Genomic DNA, 24,133 nt, shown 5'->3' with positions numbered 1-24,133 from the left:
AGCCAGAGCTACCTCTTAGCCAATCCAGCCACACTGCACAAAAGGGAATTGGAGCTCAGTGCATTCAAGATTCCCTATGTACATTAGTTCAGGCTACACCCAGGTGCTTCCAGTTCAAACAGTGGGTTGATAGAGGAGTCATGCTCTCTGATACTTCCGGGAGGCTGCAATAATTCCCATGTAATTGCAAACTATTTTGTTATTTTCTTGTTAAAATGAACATTATGCTTTGACCCCAAACAAACAATTGATTTCTGTCAGGAAGATTTGGACCACAGCTATGCCTAGTGAAGCCCTGAGGCCAAATATCAAAGGTGAGATGTAGCTCCATTCAAGCTAGTGAAATTAAACTGACATAGGATGAACTGATTTTTCAGTTTTAGCCAGAAGCAGTCAGGGAGAGACAATATTAGGTCTCCCGTGGTTCAGATAAGACCGGTCTGTGCTTGTACCAACTGTACATGCTTTTCTAGCTGTGTCTAGAAGCAGAATGGCCATTCCCCAAGGGCAGGGACCTCTTCAGAGATGTACAACCACCTATCATTGCAATAATCTCCAATGGAGTTATGCTCAAGATTGGCTTCAAAGCATATTAGGTATAACTTTCTGATTTTCTCATGTGAATTTAGCCTGGAGTCACAAGGAAGCAAATCTGACTATCCTATCCTCTCTTTCTCTCCTTTATTTTCTGAATACATTAGCCAGTTTGTACCAATGTGACATAAAAATAGTAGTCTCAAAGCAGCAGTCACACCCATGATGTCCCTTTGAGTGCTGTTGGCTGTACCCTCAAAGCCCAGCTCTCTGACTATTCTGTCTTAACCTTGGATCATGCTCAAAGGACTGATCATGAGTGCACCCCACTGGAAATGCCTGAGCAAACTTGGCCAAGAGGACTGCTTATTTCTTTCCAGTATGTACTCTCTACTTCACCAAATAGCTCCACACTTAAAGTCATCCTAGCCTGAGCAACTCATGTTCCCCCAAATCCTATCCCATAGAGCAGGACAGCCTCACCAGTGAACAATGGTGGGATGCGCTGCATGTCACAGACAGGCTGATGTTACTTCCATACCAGCAGCAGCATGACTGACATGACAAGACAAATTTCTCACCTGGAAACATGGAGGGATCCATCCCCATCTCCTTGTAAACGACAGCATAGAGAAGAGGGGCATCCTGATGGACCAGTACAACCACAGGGCTTCTTCTATCACTGCAGTTCTGGCTCATACTGTTTCTCCCTTGCATAAATGAACCCTGCTCTCATGGAGCTCAGATAGCACTGGCTAGCCAAAGCATGGCACACACAGACACTCATACACACTTGCTTTATGTTGTATCATTTTCTAATGGTTGCTGTTCCAACTGTGTGCTTATCTCCCTCACTTTCCTACCCACTTCCAATCTGTACAGAATTGGTGATCCTGGCCACCACACTATATGGTGTGCTCTTTATGAGGGTACAAAACATCCCCTGTCCAGTGGGACCATGCTGTTCCTCCTGTTCTTGCTCACCCTTTCCCTTCCACCTCCACAGCCAAGCCCACACTGCACTGCCAGCAGTCCTTTAGGAGCCTCCCATGACCCACAGAGTTTTCCCATTCCTGAACCAGGGGCTCAGCATCTAAGTGATACTTAGAAACATTTCAGAGCAGTGTGAGTCATCTTGGGATGGCAGAGTCCCTTATGATCCCTTGCCAACATCCTTTACAGACCAGCCCACCCACACCCAAGCATCTTTGTCCATACGAAGTCCATGTCATGGGAAGGATACACAAATGCACTGGATCTTTCTTGTAAAGAGAGCTGGCTTCTTAAGGATAGAGATACAGACTCTGGAAGCTGGCCCAGGCTGGGTGGTACAGACAGGCATGGCACCAGCCTCACGCTGAGAATGTCTCTCTGTCCTGTCCATGGTCATCATTGTCTGCCAAAGGTCAAAAGAGCCGAAATGCCACTGCCAGCTCCTTCCAGAGCAGTCCCCAGCAGGAAGGAAAAACTAAAATAGCACAGCTGTGCATCTGGATGTATCTGCAAAGGACATGGTGCTCATCTACCAATTTCTCCCGCCCAACTCTAGCAGTCTAGTGGAGAGGTAAGACTCTGGAAATGTCCAGGTGTACATAAAAAGGAAAACTAATCTTCCTCCTGCCATACTCATGATGGTAACAGATCTCAATCCACTTCAGTGCTTTCAAGATTGGCGCATTGCAGTATGACACAGCACTGGAGACACAGGAAAATAAATAAGGAACAGGAGAGAGGATTTCAGAAGCAAACAATAGCTTTGCAAGCAGCATTTATCTTCACTCTTTTATTTACAGGACAACAGGGACAATCCAAAAGAGCCCCGAAGATGTACAGTGTAAACACACACTGAGTGTTTCAGAAGTCCCTGTGAAACAAATATACATCAACTATAACAAGCAGTCTCATGCCTGACCAATCTGAAGTCCTTCTAAGATGGAGTAACAGCATCGGTGCACAAAGACAGGGCAACTGATGTCATCTACTTGGACTTGTGCAAGGCCTTTGACATGGTCCCATACCACATCCTTATCTCTAAATTGGAGAGATATGGATTTGGAGGGTGGACTATTCGATGGTTAAGGAGTTGCTTGGATGCTCACAATGAGAGGGTTGCGGTCATTGGCTCTATGTCCAGGGGGAGGCTGGTGACAAGTGGCATCCCAAGGGGCCTATCTTGGAACTGGCATTCTTTAACATCTTCATCAATTACATACTCACTGGGACTGAGTGTACCCTCAGTAAGTTTGCAGGTGACACCAAGCTGAGTGGTGCAGTCACTACAATAGAAGAGAGACCCATCCAGGGGGACCTGTGTAGGCTTGAAAAGTGGTGCCATGGGATCATAATGAGGTTCAACAAGGCCAAGTGCAAGGTGCTACACTTGGGTCCTGGCAATCCCATTTATGAGTACAGACTGGGAGAAGAACTCATGGAGAGCAGCCCTGTGGAGAAAGACTTGGCAGTATGTGCTCACAGCCCAGAAAGATGACAGTATCCTGAGCTGCACCACAAGAGGGGTGTTCCACAGGAAGAGGAAGGTGATTGTCCTCCTCTGCTCTGCCCTTGTGAGGCCCCATCTGGAGTACTGCATCCAGGCCTGGGTCCCCAGCACAAAAAAGACGTGGAACTGTCAGAACAGGTCCAGAGGAGGACACAAAGGTGCTCAGAGGGTGGAGCACCTCTCCTGTGAAGATATGATGAGGAGCTGAGGTTTAGCCTGGAGAAGGCTCCAGGGAGACCCATTGCAGCATTCCAGTACTTGAGGGAAGCTTGTAAACAGGAGAGGGACTGGCTTCTTACAGAGTCTGATAGTGGTAGAAAAAGGGGGAATGATTTAAACTAAAAGAGGGGAGACTTAGGTTAGATGTGAGGACTAAGTTTTCACTCAGAGGGCAGTGATGTGCTGGCACAGCTGCCCAGAGAAGCTGTGGTGCCCCATCCCTGGAGGTGCTCAAGGCCAGGTTGGACGGGGCCCTGGGCAGCCTGAGCTGGTGGGGGGCAGCCCTGCCCATGGCAGGGGTTGAGGCGGCATGGGCTTTGAGCTCCCTTCCAAACTATGCCACTGTGATTTTATGAAAATGGGCAGGGAAGAAATTTCCAGGGAAGGAAATTAGTGGTCAAACACCAGCTTATTACTATTATACAATAGAGAACAGACACTAGGTAGAGTCCACAGAAACACTGTGCCCAGAGGAGATATTTCAATCAGAGTTCATTCAGCTACATCAAAGGTCATTTTTGGAGGAGACTTGTGCAAACGTTTGCATATGGCAACTAAACTCCAACAAACAAGACACACGAGTAGACATTGCAACCGCACTAACTAAAGCATTAGGATTATGATAATAAAGATGATGTGAGTCATTAGTTATGGCTCAGGTGATAGTTTCATGGAAGAGCAACCTGATTTAACTTGAAGAAGCAACTCTGACAAATTTAAAATACAATAAAAGTGAAAGAAGACGTAAGTCTATGCATCCTCAAGTTTCAACTGAAGTCATCAGAAAGAAAACCACATCTTTTCATTATTTATGTAATACTGACTACGGCGTACCCATTGAAAACTATATTGTCTACTGCTAAAATATAATATAGAATTACAGTTGCATGTAGCTATGCTGTAAATTCTATTTCTCTGTAGTACAGCTGCATCATCTAGTGGACAATGCAGAAATTGCACCAGTTTTACCCAGTATAGTTTGGGGTTCATTAAATATCCTTCCTTCTCCACTTAATATAGCTTATCACAGTGATTTCTAAAAACTAATTCCAGAATTAAAAGTATGCTCTAAAACACTCAAGAAAAATATTTTTTTGCTTTACTTTCTACTCCAATCTTCAACAGGCTAACACTGCCTAAATTTTGTTACAGACAGGAATACAATTGAGTTCCTTTAGCTAATTCCAGTCACTGTGCTGTGATTTCCCTTTGCACTGAAATGATAAAAATCATTACTCTCACATGGCTCAAACCAATTGCTGTGCCAAGCTCCCCAAGAAAATGAGGTAATCCTTGTAAATCTCATAACAACTTTACTTCATATTTACTGTCTAACCAAACTTATTATTTTGATGGGAAAATTTCCTTCAGTCTTAGCGTTCACCTTATCTGTAGTCACAGATGCACCAAGTGCAAACAGTCATTTCAAGTTATGCCCAAGTGTGGCATTTTTAAAGGAGTATTATTTACCTTCTAAGTAAGGGAGGGGCTACATACCCTGGGAGACATCACTTCTAAAAGCTCTTTCTTTGGAAATGTCATCTTTGAAATGTTTTCATACAGCATCTAAAAGCTTTAATTATCAAAGTATGAGAGTTGATACTCCCTTATCTTGTCCTGAATAGACAGGTCTAAAGGCACTTAGCAATGATGGATGAGCTCCACACATTACAGCTGAAGAAAACTGTAAACTAGAAGTCATTCTCTGTAGAAGATCAAAGAAAACCCATGCTGTATTTACATAAATTGACACAGGAAAGATACTATCATAAGGGTTTCATGTTTATCATTTTTCAGTGACTTGAGGCTGCAGTAGATCAACTCCCCCTACCCTAAAAGTAAAAATAAAATAAGTTGTACTATTTCTCTCTCACATTTTTATCACAGAATATGAAGCGTCTCTCATTGCACCAATTCAAACTCAGTGTCTACTCTGCAGTCGCACAACGCAGTCCTACTTCAGCTCTCTTTGAGTAATAGTGCACAAGCTGGAAGAGAATCTAGCTCATCACCATGGTCTATACTACATTTGTATTGCCAATGGCGAAAAGCTATTTACTCTGCCCTGGTAAGACCTCATCTGGAGTACTGCGTCCAGTTCTGGGCTCCCCAGTACAAAAAAGACAGGGATCTCTTGGAAAGAGTCCAGCGGAGGGCCACGAAGATGGTGAAGGGCCTGGAGCATCTCCCCTATGAGGAAAGGCTGAGTGAACTGGGTCTGTTCAGCCTTGAGAAAAGGAGACTGAGAGGGGACCTGATCCAGGTCTATAAATATCTGAGGTGTGGGGGGCAGAATGGCGAGGCCGGACTCTTTTCAGTGGTGAGTGGAGACAGGACAAGGGGAAACGGCTGGAAACTGCAGCATAGGAAGTTCTGCACCAATGTGTGAAGGAACTTCTTTGCAGTGAGGTGACGGAGCACTGGAACAGGCTGCCCAGGGAGGTGGTGGAGTCTCCTTCTCTGGAGATGTTCAAGACCTGCCTGGATGCCTACCTGTGCGACCTGGTGTAGGGAACCTGCTTTGGCAGGGGGGTTGGACTCGATGATCTCTGGAGGTCCCTTCCAACCCCTACAATTCTGTGATTCTGTGATTCCCACTATTGCTGAGATTTGCAGATAGGATCTGAAAGAAAATTTTTAACAAGAAGGAAATAAATCATATCTTTCCACACTAGAATCAGTTAAATTTCTTTTTAGATTAACAGATAGCCAAAGCCAAATGTTAACAGCAAATCACTAAAGCCACAAGATGTTTGAAGCTCAAAGGAGTTCTGAATGGAGGCTGACAGTACCTTCACTCTTTGAAAACGATTTAATGTTCTCTAAAGCAGCTGGAGAACATTCCCAGCGCAGTTCCTTCCTCAGGCACCCTACCTCATAGATTAGCTTAGGATGTCCCTTTGGTATATAGCTCTGGTTTGATTCAAAAGAAGTACCCAAGCTTTTGCTGACACCTGTAGATGTACATATAAATGCTGATTCATTACCTATGCTGTGCCGGTTTATTCATGTTAAAAATGCACTGCTATTGATGCTTTACAAAAGCGCTAGTCCCGATTTCATAATTTATTTCGGCAGGAATTTGTCTTTGACATTAAACACACATGGTTCTACTCAGAATACTTGCTAGAGTGCTTAAGGTAAAGCTGGGGGCTTACTGCTGTGTTTACATCCAAGAGACAGACAAGCAATTCAGGCTGCCTACTATCTCGCACTGCCAGATCCCCTTCCTGTAGTCCCTCAGAGAGTGTAGGAGTTACAGAAGTAGATAGAGCCCGTATTCAGACCAGCTGGTACAAATGTGTGGCCTATACTGCAATAAACTTCTGTCAAACTAGTATCCATTTTGAAAGGCATAAGAAAAAAGCCACTTATCTTCCTTAAGTACAGTACTAGCTCAGTAAAAAATTATCTCAAAACCACCAACATAAGGGAAAAAACAAAAAAACTGGATACTCAGCTAAGTTAAGATAGCATGGCCTTACTGACTGCAGTGAGACTGTGTAGCTTTACCATATCTGGGAATTACATCTTTTCTTAGAGAATAAGAAACATACTATGAAAACAATCTAAGAAGGCAACCAGTTCAATGCTAATCATAAAAACAGTAGAATTCGCAGCAAGATTCTCTCTAGTTTAGTACTCCTCTTTCTCCCACCTCAACAAGAGTAAGAACAGGTTAAGCATATATAATACCTAGCATACCAATACTCCCTTCAACTACTTTGCAATCCAGGAACTACCCAAGACTGAACTGCTTTCTGGGCTAGTAACTGTCAGCATCAGGTTCTCAGCTCTGCCGTCTCTTCTGCAGCCATGTTCATTGATACAGAAGGACTCTTAGGCAAGCTGATGAAGATTGCACTTGGCAGGATTAGCAGAAAAGCAGAAAGTCATCTCCTCAAGGGGGTACTTCAGTACATGACCAGTGTGTTAACTGTGATGCCAAGTGATTTACATGAGTTAAAATCACAGTTTAAGCAAATACAAAATTAAGTTGGTATAAAGGATATAATATACATTCTTCTAGTTCCTGGAAGCACTCCAGTTCCTCTCCCAATCAATTCACTTTGCTCTCTGCTGTGAAATACAAAGAAACCACACACTGGCAGCACCCCCACATGAATGATCCAGAAAGTGTGTGAGTACAAGAGTCTCAGCAGGCTCAGGCAAACAAGAGCAAAAATATCTCTTTTTCAGAATTTCCTAATCCTAGGTATAAGTTAAGAGGATGGCACCTCAAAACGAAGAACAACTTCTCTTTTCAGTGACATGGAATCCAAATAACAACAAATGGTTACTTCACTGTTCCTCTGGTTCTTTTACATCTAAGCCAATACACTTTTCTAGATAAGGAAAAGCCTTTCTCAGAGCTCCACAGTTTGGTAAAGGAGAGTAGGGGAAAAAAAAAAGAAATAGATGTCATCAACAGCACTGGGACATAAGTGAAATGCAAGAATTCTGGGAGATGATAAATATTTTGTGTCCCAAATAGAACAAGGCAGAAAAGAATCAGCAAAGAAGACCCCTGGATTCCTCAAATCCAACCAGGTCTATACAATAACACTCTTGTTCACAAGGAATGTTCACAAAGAAAGTCAGAAAGTGAATTTATGCTAGCTTATTTCTTAGAAGTTTTCACTTATTGCATTTTTTTCTTTAAATGATATTAGCTAGAATGCCTTTATTGCCTTATATAATTTATTTAAAAAATAGATAACAGTCTTGTAGAAAATTAATCCAAATAATTACAAAAATAAACATTCTTTAAAAGCACAATTCTTTAAAAAGCCTAAAAGTATTAACGAAAAATTACAAAATATGAATCTCCACACAATGGGAAATAATTACAACACAACAACAATTACAAAGTTTATAAAGCTTAGACATGGATCCTGCTCGGAAACACCCTTAGAAGGAAGCTTCCTTCTCCTAAACCACACAGGGACCTTGAGCTCCTTATTTAGGTTGGACTAATAATGAAAGGTAGCTCGTGAGAATATCCCCTTGAGGGCAAGATTAAAACGTTTGTCAGTGTCATCACCAGAAACGACAGAAAATAAAATGAAACGTCTGGGTGGGCTTCCAACTGATACATCCTTTCTGATCTCATTTCCAGCAGGAGGAGTCAGAACACAAACTAATGAGTTTGGAGGAAGCTCTGAGAGGAAAGGAAAAAGTTCTCATTTCCTTCAGTTCAAGAAACATGCACTGATACTGTGCAGGGAACAATTTGGCATCAGTCACAAAAGGGCTGATTGCAATCTCTGCTCTAGTCCACATTTATTGCTCCCATAATGAATTGACACCATGTGAACTACTTATTCTTGGGCACACGCACATTTCTCAGGGAAAAGATAAAGGATTAGTTCTGGGTATATACAAGTAGCTCCCTCCTTTCCCTCTCTGTCAAGTGCCAGAACTCAAAATATATGCTGAGGAATGTCTTCCTGACCCTCTGATCCATGCCTTTGCCCCACAGGCGTGGATCAGAGGGTCTGACTGCTGAAGTCCCCAGTCCTAGAGCTGCTCAAATTACCCCATAAGCTGTTTTGCTCAAAGCAATTATGATTTGGATGAAGTGTGATGAAAGCTGCCTATGTTCCTCCCTACCCTCTGGGCTAACCTTTTGTATTACTGACGATCAGCAAAGAACAAAATAAGCCCTTGGTGCTCATGTGATCCTGTAAACTAATCTGGGCACTTTACGATGACTTTTGTTATTCTTTGCCACCCAGGTCCATTAAAACAGTTGAGCAAGGCATATCCATAGCAAATGAGATCCATTTGAGATCAGCTGCAGTTATCACAGCTCCAGGTGGATCAAACTGTTGTCACATTCAAGCTGCAAAGAATCTCTGCTGATGTTTGTAATATTTTCAGATCTTCTAAGCGTAGTGCTTCTACCAAAGTCAGCTGTTTTTTGAGGTTCTCTTTGTCCCTCTTCATCTGGGAAATCTGGAGTTTATACAAATGGAATGAAATTATTCAAAATTCCAATTATTTAATATAGCACATGAACAGAAACTTTGTGGAAAGCTCACCTTCCATAGGGATCCCATGCAACTATGTCAAAATACAGGGTGTTTTTTATCTTTATGTAAAAGTTATTTTGAAAAAAGAATGAAACGATCATCAAGTGGATAGGAAGCATGCCAAAAAGAAGGAGAGGAAGGGCAATGCAACGAGGCAGGTGTGCAACACCTTATGTGCCTAATGTATTTAGGTCTGCATTTTCTTTTTAGAAGTAACTTCAACAAATATATTAATGCTGTAGGTAGAGAAACGTTAAACATGATTCACTTGTTTACAGTGCTTTGTAATGTCCTGATGTTTTAGTTGTTGCTGAGTAGTGCTATACAGAGCCAAGGATGTTTCAGATTTTTAGCTTCTCATACTGTCCTGCCTGTCTGCCAGTAAGGGAGCTGGGGGGAGCACAATTAGCTGGGAGGGGAAAAGAACCAGGACAGCAGACCTAAACTGGCCAAAGAGGTATTCCATACCATATGAATTAATATAAAAAAAACTACAGAACTGACAGCAGTGTCAGTAATCCTAGTGACAAACCCTACACCACCCCAGTGAACTCAATTACCCCGATCACTCCATTCTCAACCCTGAAAATTATGCTGCTGTACATTTATGTTAGGGATTGAAAATATCTCAGCTACCTGGTTCTTCTAGTCAAATTACCTGCAGAAGGACATGCTGTGTCTCCTCTATTAAAAAATGGCATATCTTTCTTGTTATATTCAAAGCCTGCTGTTCATTTCTGGCTGAAATTACATCACCAAGTAGTGCTCTCCTCCAGCAAGTACTAGAAGCATAATGTTTAAACAACACATAATCACTTGCTGCATCCCACTACTGAATAATAAATACGTGGTTATATTAAGAATAACATCATTGGCATAAAGAAATGTAGGTTAACATATCTGAAAAAGGCACAGAGAAGAGACAAGCAAGATAAAGAGAAGATTTAATAATCCAGAGCAGCAATTCCAGTCCTCCAACCTTACCCTTTCAGACAAAGTAACAGTCTGCACTTGGACCAATGCTTTACTGCTTTGTCATGCTACCACCAACTTCAGCAGAACCAGTTAGGAGAACAAGCTGTACTCCTAGAGCTTATTAGCACAGCTTCTGTTAAGCTTCACTTCACATATCGACATATTTTACGGGCCTAAAATTGGTGTCACTGGGATTTATTTTTAATTCTTATAACCAACTTTTTCCACTCACCAATCAATCTCTGAAGGACAAACTCAAAACCAAAGAGTTAAATCAAAATCAAAACCAAGAGAGTAAAAGGCTTTTTGGTTTTTTTTTTCCTATTAATCCTACTTAAGGCAAATTTGTCAATTGGAACAAATGATCAAAACTGCACTGACAGCTACTGGAGATGAATTTCAACAACTTTCTTAGCCCTAAAATTGCAGAAGCAGTCTGTGGAGCACATGTCAAAGAAATCAAGCAAGTTTCATCAAATCAACAGAAAAATTGCCTGCTGTCAGAATCTTAAAGAAACATCTGGTTCTTGAAATAGGAAGGGAAAACAATGGGGTGTGCATAGTGTTTAATACAAGAAAGTCAAAGATCAAAGCAACAAATAAGCATTGACTTTACAATATATTCTTTTATCTGACTTTCTTCTTTTCCCTTCTCACACACAGTCAGTAAGATAGATACAGGAACCCAGAAAAATTGCTCCCAGTGTCTCACAGGCAGCAAAGAGCAAATAAAGGAAAACGACATGTGCACATTTTTAAAATATTGTACTGAAACTTACAATTCATCTTCTCCAAGACTTAACACCTTGAGAGCTGTAAGAAGTCTCCAAGATGGTCCATCCCATCCAAAGGTCAAGTTTCTAGAAAGTAAGAAGTGCTGAGATGCAGAAAGTACAGGGTGTGTTCTACAACCTGACAGCTTTCTTCCTGACAATTGTCAACAAGAGAAGAACACCAACTCTTCAGAACTAGAAGATTCATTGACTAACCTTACTCTGCTTCTATCCACAGTTAGAAGGAAGACAGGCTGGACACTGAAGCCTATCTGAAGCTTTGATATTGGTATTTACCAATTGCACGTTCTCTCACAAGCAGCAAGCAAACCAGTTTGCTACATAAAAATGATTTGATGGTGGATTTTGATACCAGAAGCAAAATTTGACTCCCAGAAAAAATGAACAGTAAAAAAAGAAAGCTCACATAGAAACAAAAAAACTTCATATACCTACTCTAATAAATCATGATCCTTCAGAATGGAAAGTTTTGCATTTTTCTGCTTGTCCAGTGGTGGGAAATATTTTAGGAGAGTATCTGCATAAAACCAAATTTAAACATTTGTGTAAATCATATGCAGAAGAAATGACAATTCTCAATTCTGAAATGAATTTCATCTGTATTTGTCAATTAGCTAAAGGAGAAAAGTGCTAAATTTGGGGAAACTTTAATATAATCAAAATATATTTGGGCTCACTATTTCTCAAAAGCAATCAGCAACCTGCACAACTATATCCTTATAATGAAAATTATGACTCAAATCAAAGTTATCAACAACTCTAAGACATCCAGTTGTGGGAAGCTCTAAATAAATGCCAATGAGAGTCACAATTTCACAAGAGGAAAATGTATGGAAAACATCTCCAATTTAAAAACTTTGATCTTTAAGTCCTATGCAGATCAAAGTGAGCTCTATTCCAGTTCTTGGAAATACACATAAATGTTTTGATAAAAATGCCTTAATATGCATTGTGCATAAATGTGTACACAAGCACGTGAACTTCTTCACCGTCCTTTAGCTGTCCATTTCTAACCACACCTCCTGCTGAAGAAACTCTGCTCTCTACTATTGTACCTTTCAATGTTAAGACAATCTATAAATCCAACCTGATGAGACATAAACACTGCTATGAGGGTTATCAATGGCAACAAATCCATATTCTAGTAGCAGTCGCTGATTGTCATGAGGCCCATAGCAGATAAATACTTCTTCATACTTCTTGCACTGTGAATGTGTCTGAATTTCATAGCTTCTTGACTGTTCATTAAATGCAGCCTTTACCTATGATTAATTAAAAACAAAAGGTTTTACTCTTGGCAGGAAGACAACGAGAACAGGAATCTGAATTTTAATATTAAAATCCAACAGAATTAAGTACTTCTCTAATACTGCAACAATAGGGTACAAACAAGTGTTTTAGATATCTGAAAAGGCAACATATATGGACAACTGCACTCTAAAATTACCCTAAAAAATATGAGTATGAAGAATGAAAATCAAAACCTTAGGATGTGCCATCCACTCTGAAGACTTATTACAGAAACTCCAAATCTGCAAATAAAACCAGACTACTCTTGTAGTCCCAGAAATATGCTGGCACACAGAGTTCCAACCCTGTTATCAGGTGGAACTGCTCTATACACTTTCCTAAGATGACCCAGAAGCTTTAAGACAGAGGTGAAGTAACACAAGGATTGTTGTAACACAACAGTTATATGAGGAGTTGAAAGCATGGGAAGAGAAGGGTAGGGTTATATTTGTGAATGGGTTCTTCCTAACTGTTACCCTGGAAGCAAATTGCATCCAGTCACTGTGGGCTTTCCCTGTACCTCTCCTTTACTGAATAACAGCTTCCAGGGTATATATGAATCATGCATACTCAGCTTGCAGGTGTCCTCCAGATAGACAATTTCTCCACTATGAGATCTCTCACTGGCCTCCAGACACTCCTAATCTATCACATAAATGCATACTTTATTGAGATAGCATGCTCATATATATATCAAGATATTAAGTGATCTATTTTCAGACTCTTACCTGAACATTTGGACTGTGGTTTAGCAAATCTAAATATGGTGCCAATGCATAAACATCTGGCTCAAGAGAAAAGCATTCCCTCTGGGAATGTTTCATGTATATTGTTCTGGTATTAATAGTGCACCAAGCCCACTCCAGGGCACTGTGATTAAAAATAGTTGCCGTGTTCTCAGCAAACAAAGATTGCAGAGAAGAGAAAAAAGCCTTGGAAGACATGTACAACTCATGGACCGTTGTTCTTTGCTCCTGAGCTTGCTTTCTTAAAGGTTCAGGAAAAAGTTGAACTACATCTTGCTCCAAACAAACTGGGCAACTGTATGTCTTGGGTAAAACATCAAGATACGGCTTCCACAGAGATTTCTCACCAGCATGCTTCTCTGCTATTAAAAATGTGCATAGTGCTATCAAAGGAGATACAGGAGGCTTCCATCTATTAAAAAAAATAAAATAAAATAAAATAAAATAAAATAAAGCAGATATACAGAGGTGAGACAGGAAATGGATGCAGTAGTATTTTATCTCTCTCTTAGTTCTTTAAAAGGTTATAAACAGCTTCTATTTTAAACTTCTTTGTAGTTAATCTCCATGTCCTTTTGATGATTTCAAAGGGGCTTTTGACTTAATTTTACTGAGAAACTATAAAAACTGGTTTGTGGTACAAATTTCAGGTTCACCTCTTGGGTTCTCTTTCTGTCAGCTTTTTTTTAGGCCACATAACAAATAGTGTCCAGCACAGGCCGGGTTCTGCATTTTCTAAAAAGGTACATCCATGTGATTGCTTTGCAGCTTCATTTTATTCTCCTTCTCTTACTGAAGGGTATTTTGAAATTTCCAAGAAGTCACTCATAACTGATTTTTAGCTCTGAACTGGATCTAGAAGCAGGATGCATTCAAGTCCATACCATCTCTCCAAGTCTGTATTCAAATCTCACTTCCGGAACATTCTGAATGCATGAAAGTTTACAACAAATGCTCACAAATTAGGGGAAGCAGTTATGTCCTACCACCGCTTAAGATAATTCGTCTACTAATTCACAATCCAGAGGAAGGGACAGCTGAAAAGTCTTGTTTTCCTTTCTTGCCACAGAACGTTACTTTTCACTTACTTCACAATGTATTCTCCTAAAGAGCTGTTAAGGACAGTGCTGGTGGTGACTAAGCATTTTTCGGGCAATGAAATAACCAGCTCTCCTGCCTTTGAGGACAACAAAAACAAACAAGAAAAGAATAGTAAAGGTCAAGTATAAACGGCTTATCTACTATATGATTTATAAAGAAAGATAGAGATATTTCCCAGAAAAAAGTAATTCCAGGAACCAATCAGATGTGATACTGAATTCAATGGAAACTAGCATGGTTTTATGACGGTCAAAGTCATCAAGGGAAAGAGAATGACTGGAATCAGTAGGAACTTTCACCTGAAGAAAGTCAAATGTTCACAAAGAGTTTGGTGTCTGGCTATTCAGCATCACCACTTGCTTTGTACTAAGATGTGTGAGGGCTGCTCCAAAAGTAATTCCTCCAATTTTATTATGCTGGCCCACAATCTCAGAGGTGGACATCAGTGGTAGGGCAGCTGAGGTTTGAATCTTCCCACCAATATTGTTACATTTTGTTACCATGTGACAGAGGCAGCAGAGAGGAATCTGACACAAGGGCGTCTCACATGGAAATGCATATGAAGGAAAGCAGCATCAATGAATTCCACCATGTGGAAAAAATTGTACCCAGTGACATTTATCAATGTTTGCTGAATGTTGACAGAAACCAAACAGTGGATGTGAGCACAGTAAAGCAGTGGGCAACGTGTTTCTGCAGTGGCGTGAGTGGGTCACTTCTGCTGGTGCAGATTTTAAGGAGCACAGCACACAGGCTCTTGTTTGTTGCTAGTGAAAATGCGAAGTGGTGACTATGTTGAAAAAATATCTCTATTTTGTAGCTGAGAATTTACCAAATAGTGTTACTGTGAACTTATCCCAAGAGCAGGGAAGACTACTGCATCCAGCGCAAAAGAAGCTATGAAAGCCAGTGGCTAAAGGAGAAGGCATACAGCAGGAAAGGAGCCTGGTCCTTTTGGTTTCAGTTAGCCACTTATTGCCTTTAACAGAAACACAAGGCTGCATACTGAATCACTGTCAATGAATACAATAAGGTTTTCAGCCAACAAGTCCTCAGCAATATGATTTTACAGATAAACTGGAACTACAATTTCTGGCATTAGGCTAGAAATTGCACTCACAACAAGGACTGCAAACACCTTGTCTGGAATTTTGAGTTTCTTTGTTATAAAAGCCATTACGTATCAATGATTCTAGAGAAGCTCTTGCATTAGAATCAATATTACTAACCTGAAGAGCTCTTGTTGTCATTAGTCCTCTTCCTGTACCTAAAGTAGGAACAAACAGGATGCTTAGAGTAAAATACAGAAGATAGTGGCAAACGGCAATAAATGAACAAGCCTCCAAGGAAAAATTCTGAAAGAGCATACATATCCCTTACAAATAACAAAAAAGCAATAATAGATTGTTCCAGATATACATCTCATTTGTTTTTTCTCTGATGCTCTCTTTACTTTTCTACTATTTTTCAGGACCTGGTTGAAAACCCTTCCCCTGCACCCCTGCAACACTTGCTCTCCAGTTCTAGCCATTCTCACTTTCTGTTTCCCATTTTTTTCTTTAAACACATCTTTCATCACTGGTTCTTGTTATTGTTTTCAGAGTTTTAACTAAACTTTATAATTTCTATTCCCAATATTTTTCTCTGATTCATTCTATCCTCTCTACTCTCCCTCTAATATTGCAAAAGTTTTTGAAACACTACCTAATTAAAGAGAAAAAATACAAATAAATATATTTACTGCAAACAGTAGTAAGTGAATCCAACCTCTAAAATCATTTACTTGTCTGTTTCACTAGAGCTGTTGAATTTGCAGGGAAAAGAAAGAGATAAAGAAATGATACCAAGGTTGGGTTCTAATACTGCTAATATTTAAAAGAGAGTACTCTTCTTTAAAACTTTCTCTTAGCACTTAAGGATTATCTTTATACAAGAAACAGTAAACAGTTCATATTAAATGACATTCACATGCATTTGCAGAAAGTCCTTCAGAGGACTAAGGGTAAGGGGCTTTTTCCCAATGCTAGCCATGTGTGAGATTCAAAACAGAAGTAGGAACCCAATATTCCTATAAGAATCAGATGTAAGTACCATCAGTAAATCATTAAAACATTACCCCAGAACTGCGCTGGTCTTAAACTACTGTCTCCAAATCCTCTGTCTTTAAGCCACTTCTTAAGTTTAATGTATTCCAGTTTGTGACTGCAGTTGACTAAAAATGAAAAGGGGATAAGTGCTATAATATCTCATTTTAAAACAAAACAAAAAACATTGACTGTACATTCAGAAAAAAACTGTATTTTGGACTTCTTAGTGTGGTATAATAGAATAGCAAGTAAGGCTCTCCTTGTACTAGTTTTCTAAGCTGTGGGCCTCTGGGTACTGGGAGCACTCAGAACTATAGGATATATTCAACATACTCAAGGGGCAAAGAATGTGAGAAGGTGGCTATGCTTTCCACTACTCAGAAAAAAAAGCTCACAATATTCACCATCCTCTGTCTGGAACTGTAAACTAACACACACAGAAACTGATGTTTACAAATGTTATTTTCAAAGCACAAAGGTGTTTGTGAAACCATAAGGTGATACTTAGACAACTGATTATGTTATTATTTAGCATTACTTCCTGGGATAGTACCTCCATACATAAATCTCTGCAAGTGTTTTCTTCTTCTCTTTCGACTTGTCCGGCCTCTGCTTTTCTTCATACTAAAAAACCGCTTTTTCCTTATTTAGACTATCTGAATTAAAAATATATATATATTAAAAATGTGCAATGACCTTTTCAAGCACTGCATGTTTCTTTACATAGAATCAAAGAACCATTAAGGCTGGAAAAGACTGCTAAGATCCCCCAGTCCAACCATCAGCCCACCCCCCCCCACGCGCACTGCCCACGTCCCTCAGTGCCACATCCACACGGCTCCTGAACACCTCAGGGACGGTGACTGCACCACCTCCCTGGGCAGCCTGTGCCACTGCCTCACTGCTCTTGCTGAGAAGAAATGTTTCCTAATATTATCCTGAATCTCATAGGCACAACTCGAGACCCATATTGCTTGTCCTGTCACTGTTACCTGGAAGAGGCTGAACCCCACCTCACCACAACTTCCTTTCAAATGGCTGCACAGAGCAATGAGGTCTCCTCTGAGCCTCCTTTTCTTCAGACGGAGCAATCCCTACAAGTCTAAAGCAAAGCCATAAATGAACATGGGGTGATGGGGGTGAGGGGAGAGGAGAAGCCCATATCTGCAGCATCATCTGGGCCAAGGCATATCCATAACAGTATACAGGAAATGGGACTTATAAACACAGAACTAAAACTGTTTTTACATAGCAAATGTATTACAATTAGAGAAGACAGCATAAATTGCCTCTGTGGCTTCCCTGAAAGTAATAAAATCAACAGAATCGTGGCACCTGATCACACAGAGAGCACCACCAAGAAGCCCAGTACCACAGGGCGCAGCAACACCGCATGTTCGACAGCCGTACTGCATCGTCCTGTCTGGCTACGACTACGGAATCCCATTTCCCTCCAGCTCCCGATTCCGTCCAGAGAGACACAGCATAGACGGTCACACGATACCCACCTGGCAAAGAGGAGGAAGAAACCTCCACAGCCGCTGCCGAGTCCGACCCGACCCGCCCTAGCCGCCGCGGGAGGCGGGGCCGCCCGCCGCCATTTTAAGTGCGCCCACCTTCCCCTACGTTGCGTGTGGTTGCTGTTGGTCGGTCGGCTCGTAGCGGCGCTGAACTGAGGCGTGGGGGAAGGTGCGTGGTACTGGAGGTGGGTTGGGGAGGGCTGTAGCCCCTCGGGCACGCCCCAGCGGGGTTCTCTGGGTTTTGCAGCGGTGTGGTCTGTTCCTTTGGCCCGTGGGGTGGGTAGCAGCCCTGGGGTGGTTGTGGGGTGGCTAGCAGTCGGTTGTCCCGACTGTTTTTTCGCTAAGAGATGCCGGCTCAGGGTTGGCTACGAGTCTGTTTGGAAGGGAAATGACTATTAAGTCTAAAGTGAGCGGGCTCAGTTCCTCACCCTTTACTGAGCCCTTGTTTATCAGCTTGGATTGCCTCAGTGCTTGCACTGAACCAGCTGCCTGTCCTCACTAGAAAGGGATAGTCTTCCTGTGAGGGGGATGTGCCCAGGTCCCTCCTATCAGCAGCTAACGTAACGGTACAGAGCAGTTACTCAGTGACGAGGCTGGTTGGGTGTTCTGTAAAACATTGCCACCTAATGCAGTTCTTTGCCAAAGCCTCGTGCTACTTTAGTAAATTAGTGGACTCTTACAACATGAACTTGCATAACTCAAAGAGCAATTCTGAATAGAATTTCTAAGGGGAAAAAAAAAAAACCCACCTGGTTCATCTGTAGATATACATTTCCACCCTTCTAGGTGTAAAACTTTGCCTGACTGCTCATGGCACGGTGTGAAATTAGATGGTCTTTAAGGCCCGTTCCAGCCCAAGCCACTCAATGATTCCCTGAAACTTTCCTACTTGCAATTTGCAGTGACTGTTGCTTTGGCATCCATCCAGAGAAGACAATGTCCAGTGTGCCTGTGGCTGTGGTGACCGGCTCCAACAAAGGGATTGGATTCTCAATTGTGCGAGACATGTGCAAGCAGTTCAAGGGGGATGTGTACCTTACTGCCCGAGACCCTGGCCGTGGTCAGGAAGCAGTGGCAAAGCTCCAGGAGGAAGGGCTGCATCCGCTCTTCCACCAGCTGGATATTGATGATCTGCAAAGCATTAGAGCCTTGCGGGACTTCCTAAAGGAGAAGTATGGAGGTCTGAATGTGTTAGTTAACAATGCAGGGATTGCTTTTAAAGGTAGGAATTGGGCTGTTTGGGGTAGTTGTTAGTCATGCGTGGTATAAAGTTATGTGGCAAAGTACAGTGTATGCAGCAAGGATTTCATAAATCTATTTTATATGGAACTTCTGGGCTGTTTTTTGGTTGAGTAAGCTGCCTATTACCCCAGGCATGATAAGAAGGTAGTGTGAAATGACTCTTCATCTAGCACTTATTGTGTTAACTGTGTGTAAGGGTGCTTCCCTGGAGTATTTTATTTGCATCACATACAAAACATGAAAGTACTCAGGTATATGGTTGGGTTTGTTGCTGCAATGCTTTTGAGTTCCATCAGGCTCATGGGAGCCCATTATCTGCATGAATGTCATTCATGTTCTTCTGGGATATTGTTTTCTCTCTTCTGCAAGCTTCATACTTTACTCTGTGCGTTACCTGCTCAAAGGTTCAGGGTGGTTAAAGAGATCCTTTGGGTGTTTTTGTTTTCGTTATTTAACTTTCTCAGGCCAGTTGATCACCAATAGAACGGTTAACCTAAATCTAGCTGTGTTGAGCAGGAATTAAATACTTTCATCTCCTGGGGGGTAGAAAAGTAGTGGAAGTGAGGAAGGCACAGCAGTTGTAGGGTAGCAGAGTGTATTCTATTTGTAGTATGAAAAATCATTGAAAATCAAGTTAGCTCCAGATGGAACAGGTCATGACCATGACTACTAGTTCATTTCTCTGCCAGTACAGACTTGCTCATTCTGTGTCTTCTGGACTTTTTAAAAAAAACTCTTTGCCTGATCTCTAGCTAAGACATGTTACGCTATTCAAGCACAGCATAAGTGTTCATTCACCTGCTCACAGTGTGAGTTAAGGCAGCCTGTCAGGTAGTGTGGATAAAACCTCACTTGCTGCTCATGTAGTCCAGTCAGCTGCCATATTTTGTTTGGTTCTCTGCACGATAATAGAATGGTTTGGATTGAAGTGAACCTTAAAGCTCAACCAGACTCAACCCCCTGCCAAAGGCAGGACTGCCTCCCAGCAGCTCCGGCTGACCAGGGCCCCGTTCAACCTGGCCTTGAACATGCCCAGAAATGGGGCATCCATGGCTTTTTCAGGCAGCCTGTGCCAGTGCTTCACTGCTCTCTCAGTGAAAACTTCCCCTGACATCTAATCTAAATCTCCCCTTGTTTGTATTAATCATCAGCCCAATAGAGGGCAGCTGTTACTATAAATGAGTGCATCCCAAACTGTGGACAAATAGGTGCTAAAGTCTTACAGCAGCGGTCTCAATCCAAGTATATCATGCAAAGACTTTGCAGGTACTCAGAACAGCATTTCTTTAACTCATAATGAGATCCTTAGCTCAGCCTGCTGGTGTTAGTGGGTTTGAACTAGACTGGGCTGTAACTTAAGTGCAGTGTGTGTTGTTGCTGATTTCAGAGCAGCTTGGCCTTCACCAGCTTGACAGCACTGTAGCAAGACTTGCTATAGCTCATGTGGGGTATCTTAAAATCATTGTTGTGCACTCACTTAACAGATAAATCATAGACTCATTTAGGTTGGAAAAAATCCTTAAGGTCATGAAGTCCAACCATCAACCATGACCAAGGCCACCACTAAACCATATCCCTGAGTGCCATGTCTACAAATAGGTAAAAAAGACATGAGCAATGAAGTTTCTGTTGTTTTCCTTGTAACATCATAGATTTTTCTGTTCAGAAGTTGTTTCCAGTTGCTCTGCCTTGACTTCTTGCTTACAACTTACAGTGAGCCAACAGTAGGTCATATGGTTAAGAATTGTGATAGAGGAACTGTTTATAACTGCTGTTAAGTTCTAGTATAGAGGGTTTAACACCTGTGTAATCGCTGTGATGCCTATCTCATATTTTGGCATTTGTACTGAAGCTTGGCTTGTTAGGTTTTTGCTTACATCCCAGAATTTATGCTTTCTTTATTGTAGTACTGTTATTGCAGTTAAGGATTAATCACTTAATTGCTTTTGTTCTGTGCTACACATAGTCTGAAGTCCACAGGCCGCTGAAAAATGTCCCTTTATGAAATGAATATGTACTCATGACCAGCATTCTGGGTGAGCTTCTGTGAAAGCAGTGAACTGCTGCTGCTTCCCTTTGAAATTTACATAGGTCTGGGCTCTGGAGACAAGAGAAGACCTACTTCATCTGTATAGGCGGCCTTTATTATTGCTGAGATTGAGCCTGTAGCAGATCAGGAGGAGTACTGACACTTTAGCGTATTTCCCTGCAAAGTAGAGGTTGCATAGCATATAGCTTACTGATAAGCCAGGTTGTCAGCTGATGGTATGTCCTACCCTACCTTTGGTGGCAGGCTGTCAGTTCTGTCTGAAATTGCAGCCTTAAGTGCAGTTCTGTGGTCTGCTTAAGACTACGTATGTCAGTTTCCAGCTCTTTGCTAACTGTTATTTCCCATTCTTTTACTTCTGTCAGCAAAGATCTGTCAGCTCAGGGGAATTATTTATGACACATGTATTTATCAGAATAAGGTTGCTTGGTGTTTTTGGTTTTGTGTTTTTTTTTTTTTTTTTTTTTTGGACTGCATCAAATGTTATCCTTCTGTTCTTATAGAATCTTGTATAATGTGTCTTGCTGTTCTGACCAAGTCCTGGGTGAGAACCCCAAAAGACATGATGACAAATGAGTTAGGCTGTGGAAACTGTTGTCTGCCCTAGTTTTTGAATCTGAATGCTGTAATGCTGTTAAGGGGTGGTAGTTAAACTGCTGCATCTTCAATGTCAGTACCCTAGATTCAGGATCTCCTTCCCTTTTGATTGTCCCTTTCCCCTGTGTCCTCCCCACATAAAACAATGGACTGGTTGGGCAGCCATAAGAAAAACTTCTGGGGTTTTCTGTTCGTGCAGTAACTTCCTTTCAACAGTAGTATAATTCTGACTTATTCTTTCTGTTTTTTTTCCTCCCCTCCTTTGCTACCACCATTTAAAAAAAGTTAATGACAGAACTCCATTTGCTGTCCAAGCAGAGGTTACGCTGAAGACAAACTTTTTTGGAACCAGGAATATTTGCACAGAATTGTTGCCTCTTATGAAGCCCTATGGTAAGTATAACATAACAAGTAGAGAAATAGTTCTGTATGCATCTTGGTGCTTATGACAGGATTTTGCAATTTAATGTCTTGAAACACACTGCCCAACGAGGAACTATATTTGTTGTCTGAATTGTTATGAACTAGCAAGAAAAAAGAAGGAAATGAGCAACTTTGGTACAGATGAGTGAATTACTGATTCATCTGACTCATTCCTGTGTACTGAAATGCTAGGAGAGAGAAAGCTTGCTGCAGTTTTGCATGCTGGGGTTTGTATTCTGGAAATAAGCTGACAGTGCCAGTGCGTTAGTGACTAGATTGCTTTTGTTGAATTCTGCATTATTCTGGCATTTGGGCTGCATTTTAAAAGCTGTAGCAAAACCAGGAATATTTTTCACTTTAACATCTGGCTGCCGTTATTGATAAAATCACCTTCTATTCTGAATATGCCTACAGATTGTAACGGGCTATTTCCTGGAAGCATTCCTGAAATCCAGTGTTGAGTTTTTGCAGATTCACGCTTTATCTTTTTGTGATGAAACTCACTACAAACACTGAACATAAAGTGAACCCTGATCAGTTGTGTTCACATAAAATATTTTACAGGTGTTTGTTTCAGTGAACATGCAGCTGTAAACAGACTTGAATTTGGGGTTTATTTAGTATGTACAAATATAACCAGTCTTTATTCTCTTTTTAACAGGTAGAGTGGTGAATGTCTCTAGCATGCAAAGTATCTCAGCTCTGGCAGGCTGTAGCCAAGAATTGCAAAAGAAGTTCCGCAGCGACACAATCACTGAGGATGAGTTAGTGGAGCTCATGACGAAGTTTGTGGAAGATACTAAGAAAAGCGTGCATGAGAAAGAAGGTTGGCCAAATACTGCTTATGGGGTATCCAAAATTGGTGTCACAGTCTTGTCCAGGATTCAAGCCCGGATGTTAAATGAGAAAAGAAAAGATGACCACATCCTTCTTAATGCCTGCTGTCCTGGATGGGTGAGAACAGACATGGCAGGTCCAAAGGCCCCTAAATCACCAGAGGAAGGAGCTGAGACACCTGTTTACTTAGCCCTTCTGCCTTCTGATGCTGATGGTCCTCACGGCCAGTTTGTTAGTGACAAAACTGTTCGAGCCTGGTAAACTTAACATCTGTGGACCCTTGCAAGTGGTAAACATGGCTGTGAGTTAACATGTGCCTTGGTAGGGATATATACATCTAGATCACTCTTGCCCTGGCCACTTTAGCACTGGGTCTTTTGTCTTTGTAGCAAGGGCTGCAGTTACTGAGTTCCCTAACATTTTGTCTGTACTATGGTACTTTCAGTGGTGTCTGTTGGCTTGCTTGCAACATTGATTGGGTAGCCTGACTTCTGATTTCTGGAGTGTTGCAACCTAGTTAACATGAGTTGATTTGGTATTGCCCCAGTACAGATGTGCCTGACCTTGTTTTACAAGAGTTCAGTTTTAGTGAAATCATTGCCAACCCTTCTTTTTTTTCCCCACGTAAGAGAGCCTACATATCTCTGTGAAATGGGGCTTATATGAGGAGACAGATGCCTTGTGCTTTCTCTGTGCAGTGGATCTTTTTGGGGGACCATAGTTGCTTCTTAAGATTGTATGGGATTTCTTCAACAGAGAGAGGGTTTTTTTCAGTGCTGCAGTCTAACTAGTTTGGGTTGGGAGGAGCTTATCAGATTCAAACTGAATCACTGTTGTATAGAGATTGCTTATTGTTATAGAACAGAATTCGGTGGAAACAAAAACAGCGATGATGTACCACTAATAGGGAAAGTTACCTAGTTACCTAGTTGGTTTTATTAATATGTATGAAATGTGATTACTTACAGACTTATACAAGTGGCTTATTCTGGTATGAATACTAAAAATCTATGTTTGAGTCTATTTTTTGTATCCAAGTCTAATGTAAGTATGTGATGTTTGGAATATGCAGAGACAAAATAAACTATAGAACTGGTGTAGCAAACATCCGAACTTCTGCAGGACTTCAGTTTCATTTATTGCACAACCTGAAGTTTTTATACTAAGAACCCACACTAAATGCTGT

The 24,133-nt window shown here is 41.3% G+C and overlaps 2 protein-coding genes across 4 annotated transcripts; one reads left to right on the top strand and one right to left on the bottom strand.

Moving 5' to 3' along the window:
• Nucleotides 1-7,981: 7,981 nt before the first annotated feature.
• Nucleotides 7,982-17,046, bottom strand: SETD4 (SET domain containing 4). Of its 2 annotated transcripts, XM_042868293.1 has the most exons (10): nucleotides 16,835-17,046; nucleotides 16,311-16,406; nucleotides 15,424-15,461; nucleotides 14,182-14,270; nucleotides 13,076-13,505; nucleotides 12,145-12,319; nucleotides 11,493-11,574; nucleotides 11,043-11,123; nucleotides 9,947-10,070; nucleotides 7,982-9,211 (listed from the first exon to the last, which is right to left on the bottom strand). In XM_042868293.1, exons 1-10 carry the CDS (start codon nucleotides 16,902-16,904, stop codon nucleotides 9,077-9,079), a joined length of 1,320 nt encoding a protein of 439 aa, XP_042724227.1. In that variant the 5' UTR covers nucleotides 16,905-17,046; the 3' UTR covers nucleotides 7,982-9,076. The 2 variants fall into 2 exon arrangements, with proteins under 2 accessions (XP_042724227.1, XP_042724228.1); XM_042868294.1 differs by lacking the exon at nucleotides 9,947-10,070 and having other exon boundaries at nucleotides 9,103-9,211.
• An 816-nt stretch (nucleotides 17,047-17,862) lies between these two features.
• CBR1 (carbonyl reductase 1) lies at nucleotides 17,863-24,060 on the top strand. 2 transcript variants are annotated; one of them, XM_042868023.1, is made up of 4 exons: nucleotides 17,863-17,970; nucleotides 18,704-19,023; nucleotides 21,973-22,080; nucleotides 22,772-24,060. In XM_042868023.1, exons 2-4 carry the CDS (start codon nucleotides 18,738-18,740, stop codon nucleotides 23,206-23,208), a joined length of 831 nt encoding a protein of 276 aa, XP_042723957.1. In that variant the 5' UTR covers nucleotides 17,863-17,970; nucleotides 18,704-18,737; the 3' UTR covers nucleotides 23,209-24,060. The 2 variants fall into 2 exon arrangements, with proteins under 2 accessions (XP_042723957.1, XP_042723958.1); XM_042868024.1 differs by having other exon boundaries at nucleotides 17,879-17,986.
• The last annotated feature ends 73 nt before the right edge of the window (nucleotides 24,061-24,133 follow it).

Source organism: Lagopus leucura, unplaced genomic scaffold (genome assembly GCF_019238085.1).
Source record: "Lagopus leucura isolate 7727_CA_CO unplaced genomic scaffold, USGS_WTPT01 Super-Scaffold_100001, whole genome shotgun sequence".
Classification (NCBI taxonomy): Eukaryota; Metazoa; Chordata; class Aves; order Galliformes; family Phasianidae; genus Lagopus; species Lagopus leucura.
This window is presented reverse-complemented; position numbering and strand designations above follow the sequence as displayed.

Coding starts and splice junctions, on each gene's coding strand:
- SETD4 (XM_042868293.1), bottom strand. CDS start 16,904: ATGAAGAAAAGCAGAGGCCGGACAAGTCGAAAGAGAAGAAGAAAACAC. Junction 14,271..15,423: donor TGACAACAAGAGCTCTTCAG/GTTAGTAATATT, acceptor TTGTCCTCAAAG/GCAGGAGAGCTGGTTATTTC. Junction 12,320..13,075: donor ACCACAGTCCAAATGTTCAG/GTAAGAGTCTGA, acceptor AATTAATCATAG/GTAAAGGCTGCATTTAATGA.
- CBR1 (XM_042868023.1), top strand. CDS start 18,738: ATGTCCAGTGTGCCTGTGGCTGTGGTGACCGGCTCCAACAAAGGGATT. Junction 19,024..21,972: donor TGCAGGGATTGCTTTTAAAG/GTAGGAATTGGG, acceptor ATTTAAAAAAAG/TTAATGACAGAACTCCATTT. Junction 22,081..22,771: donor GCCTCTTATGAAGCCCTATG/GTAAGTATAACA, acceptor TCTTTTTAACAG/GTAGAGTGGTGAATGTCTCT.